Source organism: Crocodylus siamensis, chromosome 3 (assembly GCF_052110815.1).
Source record: "Crocodylus siamensis isolate JL-2025a chromosome 3, ASM5211081v1, whole genome shotgun sequence".
Classification (NCBI taxonomy): Eukaryota; Metazoa; Chordata; order Crocodylia; family Crocodylidae; genus Crocodylus; species Crocodylus siamensis.
In genome coordinates, this window is record NC_143397.1 from 222,345,925 (window position 1) to 222,367,952 (window position 22,028).

Consider the following 22,028-nt stretch of genomic DNA (forward strand, 5'->3'; position numbering starts at 1 on the left):
ATTCGATGGATATGTTTATTCCAGATAACTAGCATTTATTTTGTACCACCTATACAAATGGTGCATAATGTTCCATCCCCATTGTTCTATGAGTATCAAGACTCAGTATAGTAAGAACAAACGGAGAGCAAGAGGTATGCAGGATAGTAAAGTAATTCCAAGAGATTAAGACATCTTTCAGGTGGTCCTTTGGAATGGGAATGTGAAAATAGTTAGTGTCCTCACTTCTGCTATCAGCTCTTTGAGCCTGGGGAACAAAGTAGAGGAGTCTATATCACTATACATTGTTGTTACCTACTCACAATAGCTGCCTCACGTTAGTAGAGAGGCTACAGTGTTTTGAACCAAGGGAAGTTTACTAGTGGCTTTTTGGGTCCCTTCATAGGATCTGATAAAGTAAGTCCTCCACTTATAAAAGCTCATGCTATACATCTTTGATGTACTCTCAGTTAGGTGCACATAGATTCTGCTTCTGCCTGACTTCAGACTAAGAAGGCTAACTACCTCTTTGTATAACATATAGTTCAGCCTAATTACTGTATTTATTCAAATCCAAGACAGGTTTTTTTCCCTTCATTTAACATGGGGTGAACCCCCTCATCTTGGATTCTAGTATAAGTAGGGGGCAGGCAGCTGCTGCAGCTCTCACTCTGGACCCGGCCCACAGCTACTGCCTGCCCCCTTCTCTGGCCCATTCCCCTCTTTCCTTGCTTCCACCTCTTACTATCCAGCTCTGACTTTGGCTCCGGTGCCACCTCCATCTCTGGCATGGCTTCAGCCCCACTGCAGCCCAGGGCACAGAGAGCATGGTTGCTCTGGCTCCAACCCACCTATGCAGCAGTTCCACTCCAGCTTCAGCTCCAAAGTCCAGCCTAAGCTGCTGCCACTGCAACAGCTGCTGTGTGGCCAGGCTGGGACTGGAGCAACCATGTGCTCTCTGCCCCAGGCTGAAGCAGGACCGGAGCTGGAAGATAAGTGGTGGGGTGGCAGGAAGGCAGGCAGTGGAATTACAGAGGTGGCAGCATGGGACTAGCAGCAGGGGAGTCAGGCAGGGGGACGGAGGGGGGAGGGGGCACAGGGGTGCAGGTGGCCAGGGATGCAGGCATGGGGAGGCAGGGACCAAGGAAGGTGGAGGCAAGCACTAGGGCACACAAGCATGGTGCGTAGGCAACAGGAGGCAAGTGAAGGAAGTTAGGCAGCAGGGGCCAAGGGGGAGGGGTAAAACCACTTGATTTGCCCACCAAGTCCTCCCCCTACTATGTGCCTGTCCCCCTGCCACTGCTTGCCCCACTGAAGTGGTGGTGGGGGGTGGTGAATTTAAGACAGCACTCCAATATTAGATTCTATACATGGAAAATTATAACTAATTTATGAATGTTCCATGTCTAGAATCTAATTATAGGGGGATCATTTTAAATTCAGACATCTAGGTTTAAGGTAAATACAGTATTCCTGTTTTCCTCAGTTAACCTTCTGGGGGCAGCAATAAAACCATGTGTTCAGTGGAGGGTAAGAAACCCTCTTGCTTCTTTGAGGGTAACTACAGAAAGAGTTGAGGGATACTAGGTCTATTATGACAACCCCATGAAGAAAACAAGGGAAATTGCAAGTTGATGAGTAAAGAAAACAGGCTTCTCCCCAACAGAAAGCTCAAGAAAAATGGCAGAGGAGGAAGGAATAGGCAGGGCTTGTTGAAGGAAAGGGTCTTGTGGGAAGGCAAGTTTCTTTGGGAAGCTTGTGACTTTGAAATAGGTTGAGATCACTGTAGCCTCTTGAATACCCACCGTGAGAGCCATGGTGGGTCCTCTCTTCCTCTCAACAAGAGAAAGAAAAGCCTGGAAAGGTGATAGTGACATACAAAATAGGCTGATATTTGTGGCTGTGTTGTAAATAATTTCTGAATATTAGATGCCCAAATATAGATATAACTTGACTGTGATTATCAGGCTGCTCTCCTTTCCCTTGTTCAGAAAACAAAAGTGTTTAAGTAAAGGAATAAGTAAAAGTACAATTCTAATAGGAAAAAAAAATCAAGTAATTTTCCACTCAGCTGATCATAAGCGCTACAGTTTATTTCTTGAATTGTGATCCCAGTACTGTGAAAGAGCAGCATAGGCTACACTTGAAATGTTCAACCAGCACGGAAAGTCTTGGACATACCACATTGTTCATGTGACTTTCGGAAGCAGCAAGCTGCCAAACCCAGACATCCTTCTTCCTTATTTCTTCTCAATTTAGCAAATACTGAAAACAAAAGCTCTTCTGTGCAGTCTGGCTTTCTGAAGGGTTACTGGAGGCAGGGGGTTGTTTAAAAGTAGGCTTATCCAACATGCGGCCTACAGGCCGCCATGCAGCCCACCAAGCCATTTTATCCAGCCCATGGTGGCACTGCCACTGCGGATCATGGAGCTGCTGCTGAGTGCAGAGCCACAGCAGAGCCACCACTGTGGAGCATGGAGCTGCCACTGGACGCAGAGCTGCCGCCAAGCACAGAGCCGCGGCAGAGCCGCTGCTAAGCACGGAGCCACCACGGAGTGCATTGCCACTGCCAAGCATGGAGCCACTGCCACAGAGTATGGAGCCACTGCAAGGCGCAGCACTGCCACAGAGCCGCCATCGGGCGCAGAGCTGCTGTCACAGAGTGTGGAGCCAGTGGCAAGGTGAGGTGGGCAGGGCCAGCCCGCGGGCCCCAGCTGGCAGCAAGGGGAGAGAACTGTCCTGGACTAGGTTATCCTTGAGATCCTTTACTAACTTTATCATGGTCATTGTGGTTAATTAAATAGAAATTGTAGGCATATACTGCAGAGACGTGGAAGAGATCTCAAGGATAAGCTAGTCCAGGGCTGTTCAGATCTGGTGAGGCTGTGGGCCTAGATCTAAAATTCTTCTTCACTGCTTGTACTTTTTGTTTATAAAATTACTGCCTCTAAAGCAGGGGTGTCTAAACTTTTTGAATGTGGGGCCGGATCACGAACTTTTTATCACCCAGTGGGCCAGCGAGCCATATTCAGAGACCTCACAGGAAGTGGTGTTACATCAGGGAGTGATGTCACGTGACCACTGACACCAATGAAGTTGCAGGAAGTGACAATGAAATGGGTCTCGAAATGCCTAGGGAAGTTGTAGTTTTCAGAAAGTATGTATGTTTGGTATGGCTTAGGAAAAGGACATCATGTTTCTGTGCAGGAGGTTGGACTAGATTAGGGCTGCCCAGCTGACTACCTGCAGGCCACATGTGGCCCACAAAGGGCCAAGATGTTGCCCACAGTATACATGGGGTCTGCAAGCAGTTAATATATAGGGGCATGGGCCTGGGCAGCCACCTCTCCCACTGCTGTGCAAGGGGGAAAGGCCTGTTGGGTGTGGGGAGGAGTGGTTCATGTCCTGCAAATGTAGCCTGCATGGCTGAGGATAGAGGTCTGCATGCTGCTGGAGCAGCCTGTGCAGTAAGGGGGTCCAAGGGGCCCACCCCCACAGCATGCAGCCTGTGCAACACATGCTGGTGTCATCTGGGGCCCACAGCCTCACCCGTGAAGAAGAATTTTAGATCTGAAACATATTCCTGTTTCATCACTGCATATTTTAGGGCAGTAGTCATTTCTAAGTTATGCTTCAAACTTTTATATACTTTCTCAAATGTTATAATTCACTCTTTACTATTCTACTAGGCACATTATTGCCATTAAAGGGTCAACTTTTACTTGTAACTACCCCAGCACTGTATCCAGATTACTAGTTATTTACTATTTATAGAGATCAGATACTACCATGTGATTACTATGGGCAAAGAGTGTGGTAATGATCAGTTTTCTAATTAAATCACCGAATGGTACTAGCTATACATGTTTTCCATAATCACTGAGTACCTCTCCTTTGTTTAATTTTATTAAATGAAATGTCTTAAACCAAAGATTTAAGAGGAGGAAGTTCTTCAGGAGCTACTTACTGGAAGCACCTCAGCATATGTATATTTTCTATCTCCTGGAAGCTTGACGTCTTCCCTATTATGGGTAAAATCAGATCCTTGAATCATGTCAGTCACTGATTTTGGCCTGGACCCGTAAAGAATGAAAATGTTTCATTATCATTTAACAAAAGATTTAAACTGTTTAGCTTAGACAGGAAACAAAGAGAAGTCATGATGGAGAGGTTAAAAAAGTAATGAATGATATAGAGAATGTAAACAGAATGTTACTCTTTAGCCTGTCTCATAATACAAGAGCAAGTGGACATTTAATGAAACAAATTTCAGTATAATTCAAGGAAATACTTTTTATACAACACAGAATTTCTGTGGAACATAATATCACAGGATAGCAGAGTACTTCAAAAGATTTAAAAAACAGATTAATGTGGAGAAAGAGAGCATCGATAGTTGCATTGGAAAAGCTAATAATATATATAGAAGAAATAATTTCTTCTGCATCACATAAGCAAAATACAAACTAGTGAGGCTAGGAAGAAATTTCCACTAGTAACACATTATCCTGTAATGGGCTCCCATGGGAAGATTACTGTATTCAATTAATGGGCAACTGAAAAGTTGTGATCTACAAAAATAATAAGATTCTTAAAAGACATGCATAAAGCTATGCAAAATAGTTGAGATGTTTAGTATGAATCGGATATACAAAAGATGTATGTACCTACCGCTTTCCATCAATGTCATATTTAGTAGTGGAAGTACTGGAATCATCACTTGCAGTGCTATGGCTCAGTGGCAAAGTAGCTGACAATAATCTTATAGGTCTCTTGGAAGATAAATCCATCACAGGTTTTAATAATAGGGGTGAACTGGTTTTACTTCTCTAAAGAGACAACAGAAAAAAACAGGACAACTCAAAAATAAATTCTCCTGCCTCTACCTGAAATTTATTGTTCCATCAGACTGGGGTTTTTTTGCAATCGCAATAAGTAAACTAGATTCTATGAGTGCTTTTGAAGCTTTCTCATTACCCTTTAATAATGACAGCTTGTTAAAAATTCAATTTCTAACAGAGGGAATGATATTTTGTCCTCTATCTTTGCACAAAATTCTAACTGGGAAATCGGTGGGATTTCTGCAAACGGAATGAAGGAAGCAGAGAATATCTCATTTGATGTGACCAATATTAAACAAAGCAGCTACCACTGAAATAATCACGGCCCTTCAATTCTAATTCCAGGGGTGTCAAAGATGCAGCCCATGGGCCAGATCTGGCTTATGGAGCCCTATCATTTGGCCCATGGTGCTGCCCATGGGTCTCAGGCTAGATCCACGAGCAGGGAACTCTCAGGGCTGCTTCAGCAGTCCAACTGGCACAAGGGGTAGTGTCCCCAGGTACCAATTGGCTGGGCCCCAGAAGCTCCTGAGAGTGAGTAGCCCTGAGCTACTTGCCAGGGCAGCTTTTTGTACGGATGGGGCCAGGACAGGGCACCTTTTTATACTGCTGGGGATAGCACAGGTGTTAGGCCCGGGCTCTAGCTCCCCCTGACTGCAGATCCAGGAAGAGCCAAGCAGGGTTATTTTGCCCAAAGTGGCACAATTTGCTCCACAACAAAGTGCATGTCCGAGCATGTGCGCTGAGGCAAAAAGCCCCGGCACAAAATTTGCACCCCTTCTATTTCAGCTGCTGTAAGTGCACATACATGCACTATAGGGGCTATAACTAACCATGTGCCATGTGCATAGCACAGTGCAGGGGTTACTGTGCAGTGCTTTAGTACTTCCAAAAAGGAAGTACTAAAGCACGGCGGAGTAACATCGCCTTAGGGCAATGTGTAGACACACCCTTAGTGTCACGGAGTGGGGCCTGCGAGTGGCCGTGAGCTCGCTAGCGCCCCCTGCCATGTCAATTAAGGTGATCCAGCACCCTCTTCTCGCCCGCCACGTCTTTGTTCTTATAAAGTTCAGTAAGGGAGGCTGCCTACTTTCACCTTGACACCGCGCTGGTATTACCTCCGTTCCAAGTGGGGTGCTCCAACACCCCCAGCCTTATGGGCAATGCGTGCCTCCTACCTCCCCTTTAGCACGCCCCAAGCCTCGCAGTTGTTCCTGGACGTTATTCTGTCCTTGCCCTCCAGCGCCCTCTCTGGTGCCCCTTGGGCTCGTCACGCCCTGGTGCCCCTCTCTGGCACCCTGGGCCTGTCACCCACCTGGCGCCCCTAGGGCTCGTCACGCCCCGGCGCCCCTCTCCGATCCTCCTGGGCCTATCATGTCCCTGCAAGCTGATGTTGGCGACCAGCATGGACAGCTAGAGACCCTCTGGGTAAAAATTCATGGGAAAAACGGCACAGGGGACACAACGGTGGGAGTCTAACAGACCTCCCACTCAAAGTCCTGAGCTTGACCAGGAGTTCGCCCGGGAACTGACTGAGGCCGCTTGCTCCAGGACCTTGGTTGTCATGGGGGACTTCAATTACCCGGACATCTCGTGGAAAGATCACTCAGCAAAATCCGAGCGGTCGCAAAGCTTTCTCTCGTGCGTGGATGACCTCTACCTGACTCAAGAAGTCTATGGGCCAACGAGAGGCAAAGCGCTGCTCGACCTGGTACTGGCTATGGGGGACGACCTAATCGGCCACCTAGTGATCGATGGGAAGCTGGGTGACAGCGACCACGAGCTGATCACCTTCACCATCCACCGTAAAGCTGGCAAGCCAGTCAGCAACACAGAAGTCCTTGACTTCAGAAAAGCCGACTTTGACAAGCTCAAGAGGCTTGTCGGTCAGGCCCTTAGGGACCATGACCCCAGGGAGATGGGAGTTCAAGAAGAGTGGTTGCTTCTCAAGGAAGCAATCCTCAATGCACAAGCTAAATCTATTCCAACACGGAGGAAAGGCAGCAAGAAGGCACAGCAGCCCTCCTGGCTCTCTAGGGACCTAGCGGACCTCCTGCGGCTAAAAAGGAAAGCCTACAAAGGATGCAGGATGGGATTCACCTCCAAGGAGGATTATTCTGCTCTGGTCCGGTCCTGCAGGGAGCAAACCAGGAAAGCCAAGGCTGCAACTGAACTCCAACTAGCTTCAAGCATCAAGGACAACAAAAAGTCCTTTTTCAGATATGTGGGGAGCCGGAGGAAAAGCAAGGGCAACATTGGACCTCTGCTAAACCAGATGGGGCAACTGACAACTGATGCCCAGGAAAAAGCCAACCTATTAAATAGGTACTTTGCGTCAGTCTTTCATCAGTCCCATGGGACACCCATGCCTGCTATGGGACAGGGAGATCCGGGTGATGGGGATCCCCTACCCTCCATAAATGCTGACCTCGTGAAGGAACATCTTGACAAGCTGGATACCTTCAAGTCAGCCGGCCCTGACAATCTGCACCCCAGGGTACTCAAGGAGCTGGCGAGCGTCATAGCCCAGCCCCTGGCACGGATCTTTGAAAACTCCTGGCGCTCTGGTGTAGTGCCCGAAGACTGGAAGAAGGCCAATGTGGTGCCAATCTTCAAGAAAGGGAGGAGAGTGGATCCGGCTAACTACAGGCCCATTAGCCTGACTTCTATCCTGGGGAAGATCTTAGAAAAGTTTATTAAGGAGGCCATCCTTGAGGGACTGGCCCAGGCTAACATTCTAAGGGATAGACAGCACGGGTTTGTTGCGGGTAGGTCTTGTTTGACCAATCTCATTTCCTTCTATGACCAAGTGACCTATCACCTGGACAAGGGAGAAGAGATTGATATCATATATCTTGGCTTCAAAAAAGCCTTTGTTCTGGTATCCCATGATCACCTCTTGGCCAGACTGCCCAGTTGTGGCCTTGGCTCCACCACGATCCACTGGCTGGGAAACTGGCTCCGTGGTCGGACCCAGAGGGTTGTAATTGATGGCAGTCACTCATCGTGGTGCCCTGTGACCAGTGGGGTCCCTCAAGGCTCTGTCCTTGGACCCATCCTTTTCAACATCTTCATTAATGATGTGGACATTGGAGTCAGGAGTGGACTGACCAAGTTCACCGATGACACCAAACTTTGGGGCAAAGCATCCACGCCAGAAGACAGGCGGGTGATCCAGGCTGACCTGGACAAGCTCAGCAAATGGGCGGACGAGAACCTGATGGTGTTTAACACCGAAAAATGCAAGGTTCTCCACCTTGGGAGGAAAAACCTGCAGCATCCTTATAGGCTCGGCAGTGCTACGTTGCATAGCACTACAGAAGAAAGAGACTTGGGGGTCATCATTGACCACAAGATGAACATGAGCCTCCAGTGCGATGCTGCGGCTAGTAAAGCGACCAAAACGCTGGCTTGCATCCATAGATGCTTCTCGAGCAAATCCCGGGACGTCATTCTCCCCTTGTACTCGGCCTTGGTGAGGCCGCAGCTGGAGTACTGCGTCCAGTTTTGGGCTCCACAATTCAAAAAGGATGTGGAGAAGCTTGAGAGAGTCCAGAGGACAGCCACGCGCATGATCAGAGGTCAGGAAAACAGATCTTACGATGACAGGCTGAGAGACATGGGACTCTTTAGCCTGGAAAAGCATAGGCTCAGGGGTGATCTGATGGCGACCTATAAGTTTATCAGGGGTGACCACCAGGATCTGGGGGAATGTTTGTTCACCACAGCGCCTCAAGAAATGATGAGGTCGAACGGTTATAAACTACTGCAAGACTGTTTCAGGCTGGATGTAAGGAAGAATTTCTTTACTGTCCGAGCCCCCAAGGTCTGGAACAGTCTGCCAGTGGAGGTGGTTCAAGCACCTACATTGAACACCTTCAAGAGTGAATTGGATGCTTATCTTGCTGGGATCCTATGACCCCAGCTGACTTCCTGCCCTTTGGGCAGGGGGCTGGACTCGATGATCTCCCGAGGTCCCTTCCAGCCCTAATGTCTATGAAATCTATGAAATCATGCCCCTGGCCCCCTTTACTAGCACCACTGGGCTGGTCACACACCTTACGCCTTTACCAGCGCCTCTGGGCCGGTTAAAGAACCTGCACCCCGCTACCAGCACCTCTGGGCTTGCTGTGCCCAGGCCTCGCCCCACAGGGCCTGTCTTGCGTTTTTTCCCCCGCTCCTCACCCTCTCTGGAGCCTCTCGGCCCCTCTAGGGCCTTTGCCACGCTTCCTGCACTTCTCGCCCCCCCGGGGCCTGTGCGCCCTTTCGCGCTCTCGCCCCCCCCAGGGCCTGTGCGCCCTTTCGCGGCTGGGGCTACAACCCCCACACACCAAGCACCTCTTCGGCACTCGAAACACTGTGCCCACTGTGGCACTGCTCACTGTGCCCCCGCTGGGCACCGGGAACCCCCAAGCTACTGGGGAGCCCCCGTGAGGCCTCCTCGGACCCCTACAGCCTCCCCCGGTCCTCCGGTTTAACTATAACAAAACCATGAACCAAGCATCTGCAACACAAACAAGAAGCCTACCGGCTTATAACACAATCATAAGCCCCCGAGCTTATAATACCAACTCCGCTCTATGCTGGCTCTCTCCCATACCTCCGTCAGGGTTCTCTCTACCCCTGCATCATTGCAGCCGGTCAGAGTGGTCAGGCTGCAACCATCGACTCGGGCTGCTCAGCTCTCCCACAGAGCTCCTGCTCTTGCGGCTGCCAGAAGGGAACTGCCCCCTAGGCTCCGGCCTGGGCTGTCTATAAAGGCCCAGCCCTGCCCCCTTCTGGTCACCTGACCTGTCTGGTTGCTGCGGCAACCGGCACCTGAGCTACCCCTGGTGATTGGCAGCTCCTTAACCCTATATTAGGCAGCTCCTTGATCCTGTGACACTTAGGATAGTAACATATGTCGCCAAATTAAGTGGATCAGTTGTGCCAGACTGTGTACTGGCACAGCTGATCTACTTCAATGGGCAAAACACATTGCCCCACCTATTGATCCTGAGGGACAATGAACAAAGGGCAACATGTTCTCCTGAAGCTCTAGGGACCTGGTCCTATGTACCCTACATATTCCTGCACAGGTTTGAGCCCCTCAAACACTGGAAGGGCTGCCTGGCTTTCCCCTCAAAATGGCAGCACAAATTGATACTACCTTTGTTGTGATCACATTTGTGGTATGGCAAGGGACATAGACGTCCCTTTGCTTGGCCTTTGTGTCACTGCAAAAATGTTTATGGTACCACAAAGGTGACAAAAGGAACCGTTTCCACCCTTAGAGATGCACTCTGTGATCTCTGAGGAAAAAGTGATGGTGCATTTTATCTTGCATACTTTTGTAGCAAAACCCCCAGTTTTTCTTTTTCTTTTTAAATGCATTCCCCTCCCCTTTCCCAACCATTTCTGACTTTGTCTCTCCCTCTTTATTCCCTATAGATAAGTATAAGTGAGCTAAGACATAGGATAAGCTTCAGCATTTTATTTTGGTAGCAGCTGTATTTGTTTTGTTTTTTCTCCTTCTTTATATTGTATAATTATTATGTTTATATTGATTTTTACTGTTCTATATTACTGTTTTACTGGTACTATATGATTTAGGCCTACATATGTAAGTTAGCATAAGTCATGTCAAGTTTCCATTTTGTTTGTCAAGGCTCCATCCTGTCCCCATGCCCAGTTGTGTAACCCATGACTCACACCTACCCCTCCTACGTAACTTGGTTCCTGAGTAAATGGGGATGAATGAGGGTGCTTGAGAGACAATGGCAGTATGTCTAAAAATAGCTCCCTCTGAATGACCGAACCATTAACACCAATACCTGGACCAACAAGCCAGCCCTTGGAACCACCCTCAGCATTCAAGCAACAAAAGATGAGGCAACCCACCATTGTGCCAAGGCTACACATGCTCAGTAAGAACACCTGGAGCCCTCTGGAACAGGACTGACATTGTCTAGACAGGCCCTCCCCATAGGAGATCTGTGGTAGTCTGCCCCATAAAAAAGGGGTAGTGAAGACTGACTCCTTGGGACGCCCTCTCCATCTGGACCAGCACCATGCCACACCACCCATCCACCTACAGACCCTGCCAGTGACCCCCTCTGGACAACACCTACTGGATAAGTACCCCTTTCCAGCCTGGATAAGTAGCTATCACCCCCCACCCCTCTTCAACCAAGAACTTGGACTCTGCTTTTCTTTCCTACCTGGACTCCAACCCTTCCACTGAGTTTCTTTCTCCTGCTGCCATCGTGAGTGCTTGTGTGTGTGTGGACCAATAACTTCATGGGGCTGTGTAGTGTGTTGTCTGTTTAATAAAATTGTTATTTGGACCCCTAAGTTGGGTTTTGGCCCTGCTCCAATTTCTGTTCCTCGCCCCTCTAACTTCTGCCTCATTTCTCCCTCTCCTGCTTCTGGCTCACTGCTACCTCCCTAGAAACTATGAAACCTGTCCTGAGCTCCTCTCTGCCTCCAAAACCCATGTTTCTTTGCCACTGTCTTATCCCCACTGCCTTCTCCTTTTCCCCTGAGCAACCAGGTTTCTGCCTCAGTTTCTTTCCTGGATGTCTCCTCCTTGGCACCATCTCTAGATAACAATCATTGCGGCTATTAGGAATAAAACAAGTGTTACTGAAAAGACAGTGAGACAGATTCTACTCTGCTTAACATCTGACATAAGGTTATAAGATTATACCCAGAGTAAATCCCAGAAAACAAGTGGCTTTCAAGTTTCTTTATGAGATTCTGTGACTGTCTTGTGAATTTTAAACTAATAGCTGTTTAAATGGAGCTATGGCACAAAGCAGAGTTGGCTACTGCTGCAATGTATATGTAACTGTCTGAATGAGATACGCTGGATTTACCAGTTCTGACTCTGTAAACTAACCCAAATACTAAATACCAAATCCTTCTCTCATTGAATTCAACTGAACTCTTGACATTATTTCCCAGGAGGCAAGTAAGAACATTAGTATTTATTCCTAGGGCAGGATTCGCTTCTAGAAGCAGGTCCTTGCCATGCCTACCTGAGGATGGGAAGATGCTATTCTTGGCATGCAAGATTTGGCTCTTAGTGGCAACAATGTCACCATTTGTGGGAAAGGATCAATATCCATCCTTGGTCTCTCTTGACACATGTGCCACAGCTTCAGCTTTGCACAGGCACTTTGTATTTCAGATGAATGAGTGACACAAAATCTAGGGCCCCTGAAACAAAAAAATAATATCAATAAATATTTATATATAGTTATATGTGTATACATTAAGTCTGTCAATTAATCGCGATTAATGCCTGCAATTAACATGTTAATTTGATTTTGCGTTAATTTTTTTAACGCACGTTAATTGCTGTTGGTAATGGGGGAAAAGCAGCCCCTCTACCCTTGCTGCTGTGTGCTTGCCTGTGTGCTGTGGGAAAAACGTCCCCACCCCCTCACTGCTGCCAAGCCACAAACACACACACAGACACAAACACACACACATGCCAGGCAGGGTCCTGGGAGCAGACTCAGCAGCTAATTGTATGGAGAGGACAGGAGTCGGAGGGCCAGGTCTTGGGAACTGTCTAGGGTTTGTGAATGTGTGTGTACATCCAAAAATATTTATACTAAATTGGGCTTCAATTATTGTTTAACTGCACGATTAAATTGTGATTAATCACAACTATTTTTTTATCTCACAATTAATTACATTTATCATTTGACAGCCCATGTATGTGTATGTGTGCGTGCACGTGTGCGCACACGCGCACACACACTTAAAACACAAAATAATTGACTAATGATATATGGTGACTTTTTGTGACATTTACCACATCATGATCTTATGCTGTTAACAGCCAAAGGCAGATACAGACTTAAGAGGAGAAATATTAAGATAATCTTATATTATTAAATATTAAGATAACTCTCCTCCAATTTAAAAACCTCATTTTATTATTAAAGTTTTGGTTGCAGCATTCAAGCCTGATAGAGAAGGATGGATGTATGAGGTATCCAAAATGCAACTCCCCTAAGGGATTTTTGGCAGCATGAACTAATCTGGAGGGCTCAATTCGTGTTTTCAGGAATCTATTGGAGGGTTAGAAAAGACCTTAGGTGCTTTTGCTTTGGTAATACATTAGAAATGTTGTTATCTCCTATAGCATATGACACAGGTTTTCAACCTTTTTTAATAAGTTGGACACAGAGCAGGGGGAGAAGGGGTGGCACACGGCCAGCTGCAGAGTGGGGTGGAGGGGTGGCAGTGGCCGCACAGAGCAGAGGCAGTATGGGGTGACTGGTGATGCTGGTGGCCGCTATGTGCGAGTTCCACCTCTTCCCAGTGTCTGGCCAGCCGAGTGGTGCCTGTGCAGCCTGCAGAGGGGTGCTGCTGCCCTCACCCACCCTGGCCCTGCTTCTGGGAGGCAGCACTCTATCCCTGCCCACCCGCATGTTCCCCCCGGGGTCTTCCCAATTATCCCCAGTGGTTCTTGTACCCCTGGTTGACAACCCCTGGCATATGACAATTAATGTGAAGCTCAATTTCACCTGAATCCTGAGTCAACAGTCTTTGTTAGCTGAAGCCAAAAAAAACAACAACAAGGTCTTGTACGGCATGTTCAGTCCTAAAATCTCAGAGTGTTTTACCACAGAGACACGCAAGAAAGAGTGCATATTTACAAGACTGATATGACCCCTCTGTATAACAGAGATCAACGAGTAAACTGTTAGGTTTAAGCCTTGCATAAATTTAGAACACATGCAACTCTAGACTAAAGTGTAGTAACATGTAGAGATGTCTAATGTAGCTGTAAACAAGCCAGCTCAGGTGATAGAAACAGCCTAGCTACAGTAGCATGGAGCTCAATTTGGGAAGTTTTCAGTGTAGCTATACCCTTAGGTCTCTGAAACAAAAATTTAGGGGACTAATACCGCTACATCACTGCCATGAACTTCAGGGTTTAACCAGTGTAAATGAGATGAGAATTTGGCCCTGAGTTCTAGCAAATTAGGGTCAAATTAAAAAGAGGACACACACACAAAAAAAATCGAGTGACTTTATAGTTCATCTTCAATTATTCCTACCAGTAAAGAAGTAAAGGTTTCACTACTTCTGGCTGAATCCCTCTTAAATGCCTTACATTCCACTGATCTCCATGGAGTAGATCCAGTCTCAACAAGACTTGTGAATTAAGGAAGTAATCTCCACTGCTCACTAGATAGATTTTTTTCATTTTATCAAGCTGTCTTGGGTAAAAGAAAACAAATGCATATACATGTTATATACTGTATGCAGTTAGGCACAACTCAGTCATCCCACAGATCAAACAGCTGTCATTTTGGAATTACATTTTTAAAAATGTGTAACTAGTAGAAGCCAAAACACTTCTTTCAGATTCTCACACTTATGCACAAAGCTTGGCTTTCTACAGAGTTAAACTCTATACTATCTTGGAATACAAGATCTAAACCTAATAAAATCTATTTGAGAAGCACATCATACTATATGCCCTGCTTGTGACTTTAGAATCTTGTCTTTATACCGACTTCTTAAGCAAAATTTTAACACTGAGACCAATTCTAACTTCAAGTAAGTCTGGCATATATATAACTTTGTCTGCTTCACCAAGATAGCTCCTGAATTCTCCCATTTAAAGTGGAATCATTGGAATTAGATCCTTTGTTTGCAATAAACACTTGTATTTATAACTGATGATTAATTCTAAATAAGTAAAACCAACATTTATCTAGCCTTTTAGATAAGTAGTAAGAACAATGGAAAATACCTTTGCTGCCTTCTGGTGTCCTTAAGGACCTTCAGTCTTTCAATGTCCATCCAGAGCCACCAGTACCTCTCCCCCAAAGTTCCTTTAATGAACTTCTTGAATCTTTCAAATTCATTTCTGTTGCCAATATCGTAAGTTCGGTGACTAATACACCAGGAAGCCCTAATGTCTGTGCCATCCGTTTCAGAACTTGAACTTAAACTAACTTTTTCACTCCGCCATTCTATTTCATCTCCACTGGGGTCCAACTCTTTGAATGGGGTGATAATTTGGGAAGACAGTTGTTCTGTGTCAGCAACAGAAAGTTTTTTATTTGCTACCTCATATATAAAGACTTTAGACAATTTACTGAAGTTCACATTGCTCTTGCTCTTAGCAGCTGGTTGTCCAGTCAGCTTGGAGACCGATTCCCTCACTATATATTGAATATAAGCTAATGTAAACTCTTCCAGTGTTTGAAAAATTGCTGTTTCCTGACTACTATCTTTCTCTGTTTCACTCTCCCATTTCTGGTCTAGATACACTCTTAACTGAGTACAAGAAGGCGTTTCAGCAATGGACACAGACGATTCCTCCTTTTTATTTGTGGATCTCCCACTCACATTGCTAACTTTTACAGCTGTCATCCTCCGAGGGAGGGAGAGACTCTTTTGTACGTATTCATCACCCAGGGAATCCGCTCCTGCATTAAATCAGAAAAAAATGCTGCAAACTCCTTCAGATTCAGGACTCTTCTCCAGGCTGACATAAAAAAGTCTTTAAGCTAAGAGATGTGCAATGTACTTGAATTTTATTATTGCAGAGCAGTTGGAAAACACCATACTGCCACAACTGGAATCAGCAGAAACGCTCATGTTGAAACTACCATATTTAGTTTTCAGCATAGGAGCAAAAGGCCCTTGTCTTAGATTCAAGAACAAGCACAGGGAGGGTGATGCGGTAGCAGGTCTTTTTGCTCCACTTTCACTCATTCCCTTTGGCCGCCTTCCTATAACTGGCAGTTAAGTGCATCTGTACCTGATACTATTAAGCTGGCTTCTACCTTCCTCTCTTAATTCTTGTCTGGTGAACAGGAAACCTGAGTCTAGTCTTTAACTTGCCCAGATACCTCTTTCTGCTTTTCCCAAACAGCTGGGCAGGTTTTTTCCCCAGTGCGAGGTGACACAAATGGCACGCTTCTCTGTAAGTACTGCTTACCTAAACTGCTACTACTATCTCTGTGTAAGTTAGTCCTGTTCAGCTGAGCAAAAAGGCTGTGTGCACCATGACCAGAAATGGAATCTAAGCAAAAAGCAAGAAAAAAACAGTTGTAACTCAACACTGCTATACAGTATAGTTTCATAGTTTCATAGTTTCTAGGGTCGGAAGGGACCCAAGTAGATCATCTAGTCTGACCCCCTGCCATGGCAGGAAAGATTACTGGGGTCAAATGACCTCAGCAAGGTGTTCATCTAACCTCCTCTTAAAGACCCCCAGGGTAGGGGCCAGCACCACTTCTCTTGGAAGTTGGTTCCAGATCCTAGCTGCCCTGACTGTGAAGTAGCGCCTCCTGATATCTAGCCGAAATCTACCCTCCACCAGCTTGTGACCGTTATTCCTGGTCACTTCTGGCAGTGCTTGGGGGAACAGGGACTTCCCCAGTGCCTGCTGATCCCCCCTGACTAGTTTGAATCTGTTGTATTTAATTCCCATTGCCATTCAACAATACACAAGCTATAAACTGTCATGCTTCAGAACAAGAAAGAATAATACAGAATTTAAACTGCCCTTTTTAAGATCTATGATCATGATGGGATATTTCAAATATCATACTAGTATAAACCTTTTCTATAAAACCAAAACATTCTGTTTTTAACAAGCTTTCCACTGAGGATGTTTCTTAGGTCCACAGTCAAATTAGAGACGACCCCACCATTCCTAGAGGAGTCAACATCCCACTGGTTGTGGCATTTGCTTAGGCCCAAGCCCCTGATCCAAATCAGGCAGAGCAGGGACCTGAACCTAGTCTCAGCATGTGACTGTTTGAGATGAAAGGTCTTCCTCTAATTCCATTCTAGACCTGAGAAGCCTTTCCAACAGAAATGCTATCAAGATTGGCATGTGTTGATTGTGCTGGTAAAAATTCTAAGGCGATCCAATCTTTCATCTGTTAAATCATAAAAACAATATGAAAAATTCTGTTATGACTGTAGTTCAGAAAATCAGGCAGAACAGAGAGCTGAACCTGAATATCCCATGCCCCATGCCAGTGCTCTGACTACCAGGATATAGAATCAGCTTCTTGCTTGTAGGCCAATGAATATTTAATGATTTACAAAAAGCTAAAACCTCCAACTGGAGAGACTGAGGGTATGACTAGGTAGCATGCTGCAGTGCACTGTTGAGATGCCCAAGATAGGAAGGCATTTTTCTTGAGGGATACTTTCAGATACAGGAGGGTAAATTAACTTGCATGGAGTCCCATGATACCACAGTTGGGCTGTTTCCAGGGCCTGAGGTAGATGGTTTAGAGCTAGCTCAGTTGTCTATGTTATACTCTACTGTACAGTGTGAATGCACCTAGAAAGACAGGCTGTCTTATGGTTAGGACATTAATTTGAGATATCAAGAATTATCCTAATTGGTGCATGGACTCAAACCTGAGTCTCACATTCTGTTTCCCAAGCCAGTGCCCTCACTCTCAGACTACCGGCTATGCTAGGATTAATGGATTTCTCTGTCACTTTTTCCTTCTCTAATCATTGAAATGAAAACAATCCCCAAACCTTCCCATTTTTTCACAATAAGGTCATGAACAGCGGAAAAAAATGTAGTGATAAGTCCTGAGGCTACCTTTCAGTGTCATGAATTCCAGCCAAAGTTGTGCTACCTCACCATGCATTAGTGCCCACAGCGTTCAACTCCTATGCTTGGACATGTTGCAATGATACATTTATGCTGTCTCCATCTCTCTCTCTTTCCCTCTGCCTACAGTCCCTGATGGTTAATTACAAGAAATACTGTGCATATATAATGCCTTCTGCTTGAAAAGCTTACACATTTCTCATGATGGAGTACTGCAGTAAGCATATATAAATGGAAAACAGAGCTCCACACTTAAAGATAAAGCTCTCAAGCAGAACAGATAACATATGGATTGGAACAAAAACCCACTCATTACCAAAATAAATGAGTGTGGGGATGGAGCACAAGACTTTCTACTTGGCTACCAGCAATTTTCACCAAGAATTAACCGAATGCATCAGAAAAGAGTTGGGCCACCCAGAGACCCACTAACTTCTGGAAAAGTTTTTTCCAAAATTAGCTATGCCAAAACACATTAAAGCTCCCTGACAGTTGAAGCCTCTACACACTAAACAAAAAGACTCAAGAGGCATCATGGCCTAGGGTGCAGTCCTATGCCTAGTCCAGCCTAGTATAATATGGACCACGCAAGATTGCACTGTGTAAACTCCACCTGGTTGGTTGCAGCTTAGCAAACTTTAATATTGAGTCCTGACTCATAAATTAGTGCAACCTGCATAACTTATTCATTAATAATTAAGTAAGTAGTATTTTACATGGATAATCCCCTTTGGTTTCCAGAGGAATAATGCCATGTAGAACTACATCTCTATATCCATGCTTTGGATACAAAACCACAATGATGCAGTTTTCAAATAGAATGGCTTCTGTGTGCTTTGGGGGCCTAGGGAGAGACAAGGTCCTAGGGAGAGACATGGTCCTAATATTTTCTGATGTGTTGGGTCTTTTCTATGCCATGTTGGTTTCTTCTACAAAGATTGTAGCCTGTTTTAATTAAGCACTGTTTTTGTTTACCACTGTGGGAATGGGGAGCACATGTACTTGCTCTTTTCTCCTACAAGCCCTTTTGGGTATGGTAGTATCAGCCAAAAAACCAAAAACAAGCCAGCATAGCACTTTTCTAATTCAAGAATGGCCACATTTTCAATGTCAGAAAGTGTGTGCTATGAATAAAAATAGTTATGCCCCCGTCACTTACCTTGGTGGCCAACGTTCTCAGTGAATGAAGCAGTTCTCTGATAGTTTGTAGACGAGTGCTCTGCACCTTGAATTTGAGAAGAAACTAAAGGGCAAGTAACTGAATCTGTAGGTGTTACATGCTGGCTTTGTTTTGCTAGTGCAAACCAGTCCTTTGTCTGAGTAACTGTAGCCTATGAAAAAAAATATCACGTAAGAATTCAACTATATTTATTGCAAGACTTCTTCAAGCAGAGGATTCATTTTCTGCACTTGTTCTGTACACTCTCACCAAGCTGACAGTTTTAACAATGCTTTGCAATGTAAGCAGCAAGACTGCATTACAAAATTTGATTGTACCTGTCATGCTGGAGTCTGTGCCCTTCAAGGTGAATGGGTACAGGGACGCTAAGGCTTGGCCTCTTTGGAGCTAGGTACACTGGAGAATCAGCTGGTCAAGTTGAGATCTGGAGTTAAGTAAATGTTTCCCAACATTTTCCAGCCCAAGGCACATTTACATTAATAAACATTTTCTATGGCATATGTTAAGGCATTCCCCATCCTTATACCTATTGTAGCTCATTGCCATAGCAAAATTCTGCAGCACACCTGTTTATTTCTGATGGCACACTTTTGCATTGCGGCACACTGGTTGGGAAACACTAAGCTATGTGACTACACCCTGAGTATTATATAAGACTGTTCTTTCTTCAGGTAAGATGGAACCTGAAGTCAAGAGGGACCAGCACAAGGCAGCCCAAACCCTGAGAGAAACCTGGCAGAGTTAATCAGAAACTACACATAGAGCAATATGAGCCAAAGACAAGTATCCACATGGCATGGCTGCTATGGGGGCTGGTCCAGATCCAGGTTCACTGCCCCAGGCTAGAATGGGAACAGAGCCTGTCAGCACGAAGCAAGACTAAAGCAGGATGGGAAGCAGGGACCAGAGGCTGGCAGGGGGGCAGGCATAAACAGAGGGTAAGCTGTTTGACCTTTCCACATCAAGGACAACAAAAAGTCCTTTTTCAGATATGTAGGGAGCCAGAGGAAAAGGACGGGCAACGTTGGACCTCTGCTAAACCAGATGGGGCAACTGACAACTGATGCCCAGGAAAAAGCCAACCTATTAAATAGGTACTTTGCGTCAGTCTTTCATCAGTCCCATGGGACACCCATGCCTGCTATGGGACAGGGAGATCCGGGTGATGGGGATCCCCTACCCTCCATAAATGCTGACCTCATGAAGGAACATCTTGAGAAGCTGGATACCTTCAAGTCAGGCTGCCCTGACAATCTGCACCCCAGGGTACTCAAGGAGCTGGCGAGCGTCATAGCCCAGCCCCTGGCACAGATCTTTGAAAACTCCTGGCGCTCTGGTGTAGTGCCCGAAGACTGGAAGAAGGCCAACGTGGTGCCGATCTTCAAGAAAGGGAGGAGAGTGGATCCAGCAAACTACAGGCCCATTAGCCTGACTTCTATCCTGGGGAAGATCTTAGAAAAGTTTATTAAGGAGGCCATCTTTGAGGGACTGGCCCAGGCTAACATCCTAAGGGATAGTCAGCACAGGTTTGTTGCAGGTAGGTCTTGTTTGACCAATCTCATTTCCTTCTATGACCAAGTGACCTATCACCTGGACAAGGGAGAAGAGTTTGATGTCATATATCTTGACTTCAAAAAAGCTTTTGATCTGGTATCCCATGATCACCTCTTGGCCAGACTGGCCAGTTGTGGCCTTGGCTCCACCACGATCCGCTGGCTGGGAAATTGGCTCCGTGGTCAGACCCAGAGGGTTGTAATCGATGGCAGTCACTCATCGTGGTGCCCTGTGACCAGTGGGGTCCCCCAAGGCTCTGTCCTTGGACCCATACTGTTCAACATCTTCATTAATGATGTGGACATTGGAGTCAGGAGTGGACTGACCAAGTTCGCCAATGACACCAAACTTTGGGGCAAAGCATCCACGCCAGAAGATAGGCGGGTGATCCAGGCTGACCTGGACAAGCTCAGCAAATGGGCAGACGAGAACCTGATGGTGTTTAACACCGAAAAATGCAAGGTTCTCCACCTTGGGAGGAAAAACCTGCAGCATCCTTATAGGCTCGGCAGTGCTACGTTGCATAGCACTACAGAAGAAAGAGACTTGGGGGTCATCATTGACCACAAGATGAACATGAGCCTGCAATGCGATGCTGCGGCTAGTAAAGCGACCAAAACGCTGGCTTGCATCCATAGATGCTTCTCGAGCAAATCCCAGGACGTCATTCTCCCCTTGTAATCGGCCTTGGTGAGGCCGCAGCTGGAGTACTGCATCCAGTTTTGGGCTCCACAATTCAAAAAGGATGTGGAGAAGCTTGAGAGAGACCAGAGGAGAGCCACGCGCATGATCAGAGGTCAGGAAAACAGATCTTACGATGATAGGCTGAGAGGCATGGGACTCTTTAGCCTGGAAAAGCGTAGGCTCAGGGGTGATCTGATGGCCACCTATAAGTTTCTCAGGGGTGACCACCAGGATCTGGGGGAACGTTTGTTCACCAGAGCGCCCCAAGGGATGACTAGGTCAAACGGTCACAAACTCCTATAAGACCGTTTCAGGCTGGACATAAGGAAGAATTTCTTTACTGTCTGAGCCCCCAAGGTCTGGAACAGTCTGCCAGTGGAGGTGGTTCAAGCACCTACATTGAACACCTTCAAGAGTGAATTGGATGCTTATCTTGCTGGGATCCTATGACCCCAGCTGACTTCCTGCCTTTTGGGCAGGGGGCTGGACTCGATGATCTCCCGAGGTCCCTTCCAGCTCTGATGTCTATGAAATCTATGAAATCACCTTCCCCCCCTAGCAGCAGTGGGGGTAGGGGGATGAATTAAAGATGACCCTCCAATAATTAGATTCTATACATGGAAAATTATAAGAAATCTATTCATTGTTCATCTACAGAATCTAATTATTAGCAGGTCATCTTAAATTCAGGGTCGTCTTTGAATCCGTATACTAGCTAGAACTGATATAACTTCTAAAACTCAGAGATTATCTGTTTATCCTTGGAAGTTGATGAATGTTACATATTTACACAAATTCAAATATTCATCCCCTACACCCCCAGTGCTGCGGGGGGGGGAAGCAGTGTGGGAAGGTCAGGAAGCTTACCCTCTGATTGTATCTGCCTCCCTGCCAGCCTCTGGTCCCTGCTTCCCACCCTGCCTTATCCTCACTCCATGCTGGCAGGCTCTGTCCCCATTCTAGCCTGGGGTACCGGTCATGGCTCCAGCCCAGCTCCCGTAGCAGTTATGTCATGCAGATGGAACCCTGGGCAGGCAGGGTTGAAGTCAGGAAGGCCAAAGTGCAACTGGAGTTGCAGCTACAAGGGAGGCAAAGGGTAACAAAAAGAGATTCTGCAAGTATGTTAGCAACAAGAGGAAGGTCAGCCTGAGTATGTTGGTTGATGCGATTGCAGATTGTAGAGCCA

The 22,028-nt window shown here is 46.2% G+C and overlaps 1 protein-coding gene across 1 annotated transcript in view; it reads right to left on the reverse strand.

The window, feature by feature from the left end:
• RGS22 (regulator of G protein signaling 22) overlaps window positions 1-22,028 on the reverse strand; it is a 110,207-nt gene that overhangs the window by 54,438 nt on the left and 33,741 nt on the right. Inside the window, exons 7-13 of the mRNA XM_090040424.1 lie at window positions 18,584-18,755; window positions 15,778-15,861; window positions 14,581-15,262; window positions 13,880-14,041; window positions 11,840-12,020; window positions 4,651-4,808; window positions 3,947-4,052 (exon numbers count right to left, since the gene is read on the reverse strand). Coding sequence (XP_089896550.1) covers window positions 3,947-4,052; window positions 4,651-4,808; window positions 11,840-12,020; window positions 13,880-14,041; window positions 14,581-15,262; window positions 15,778-15,861; window positions 18,584-18,755 — 1,545 coding nt within the window. The remainder of the gene's footprint in view (window positions 1-3,946; window positions 4,053-4,650; window positions 4,809-11,839; window positions 12,021-13,879; window positions 14,042-14,580; window positions 15,263-15,777; window positions 15,862-18,583; window positions 18,756-22,028) is intronic.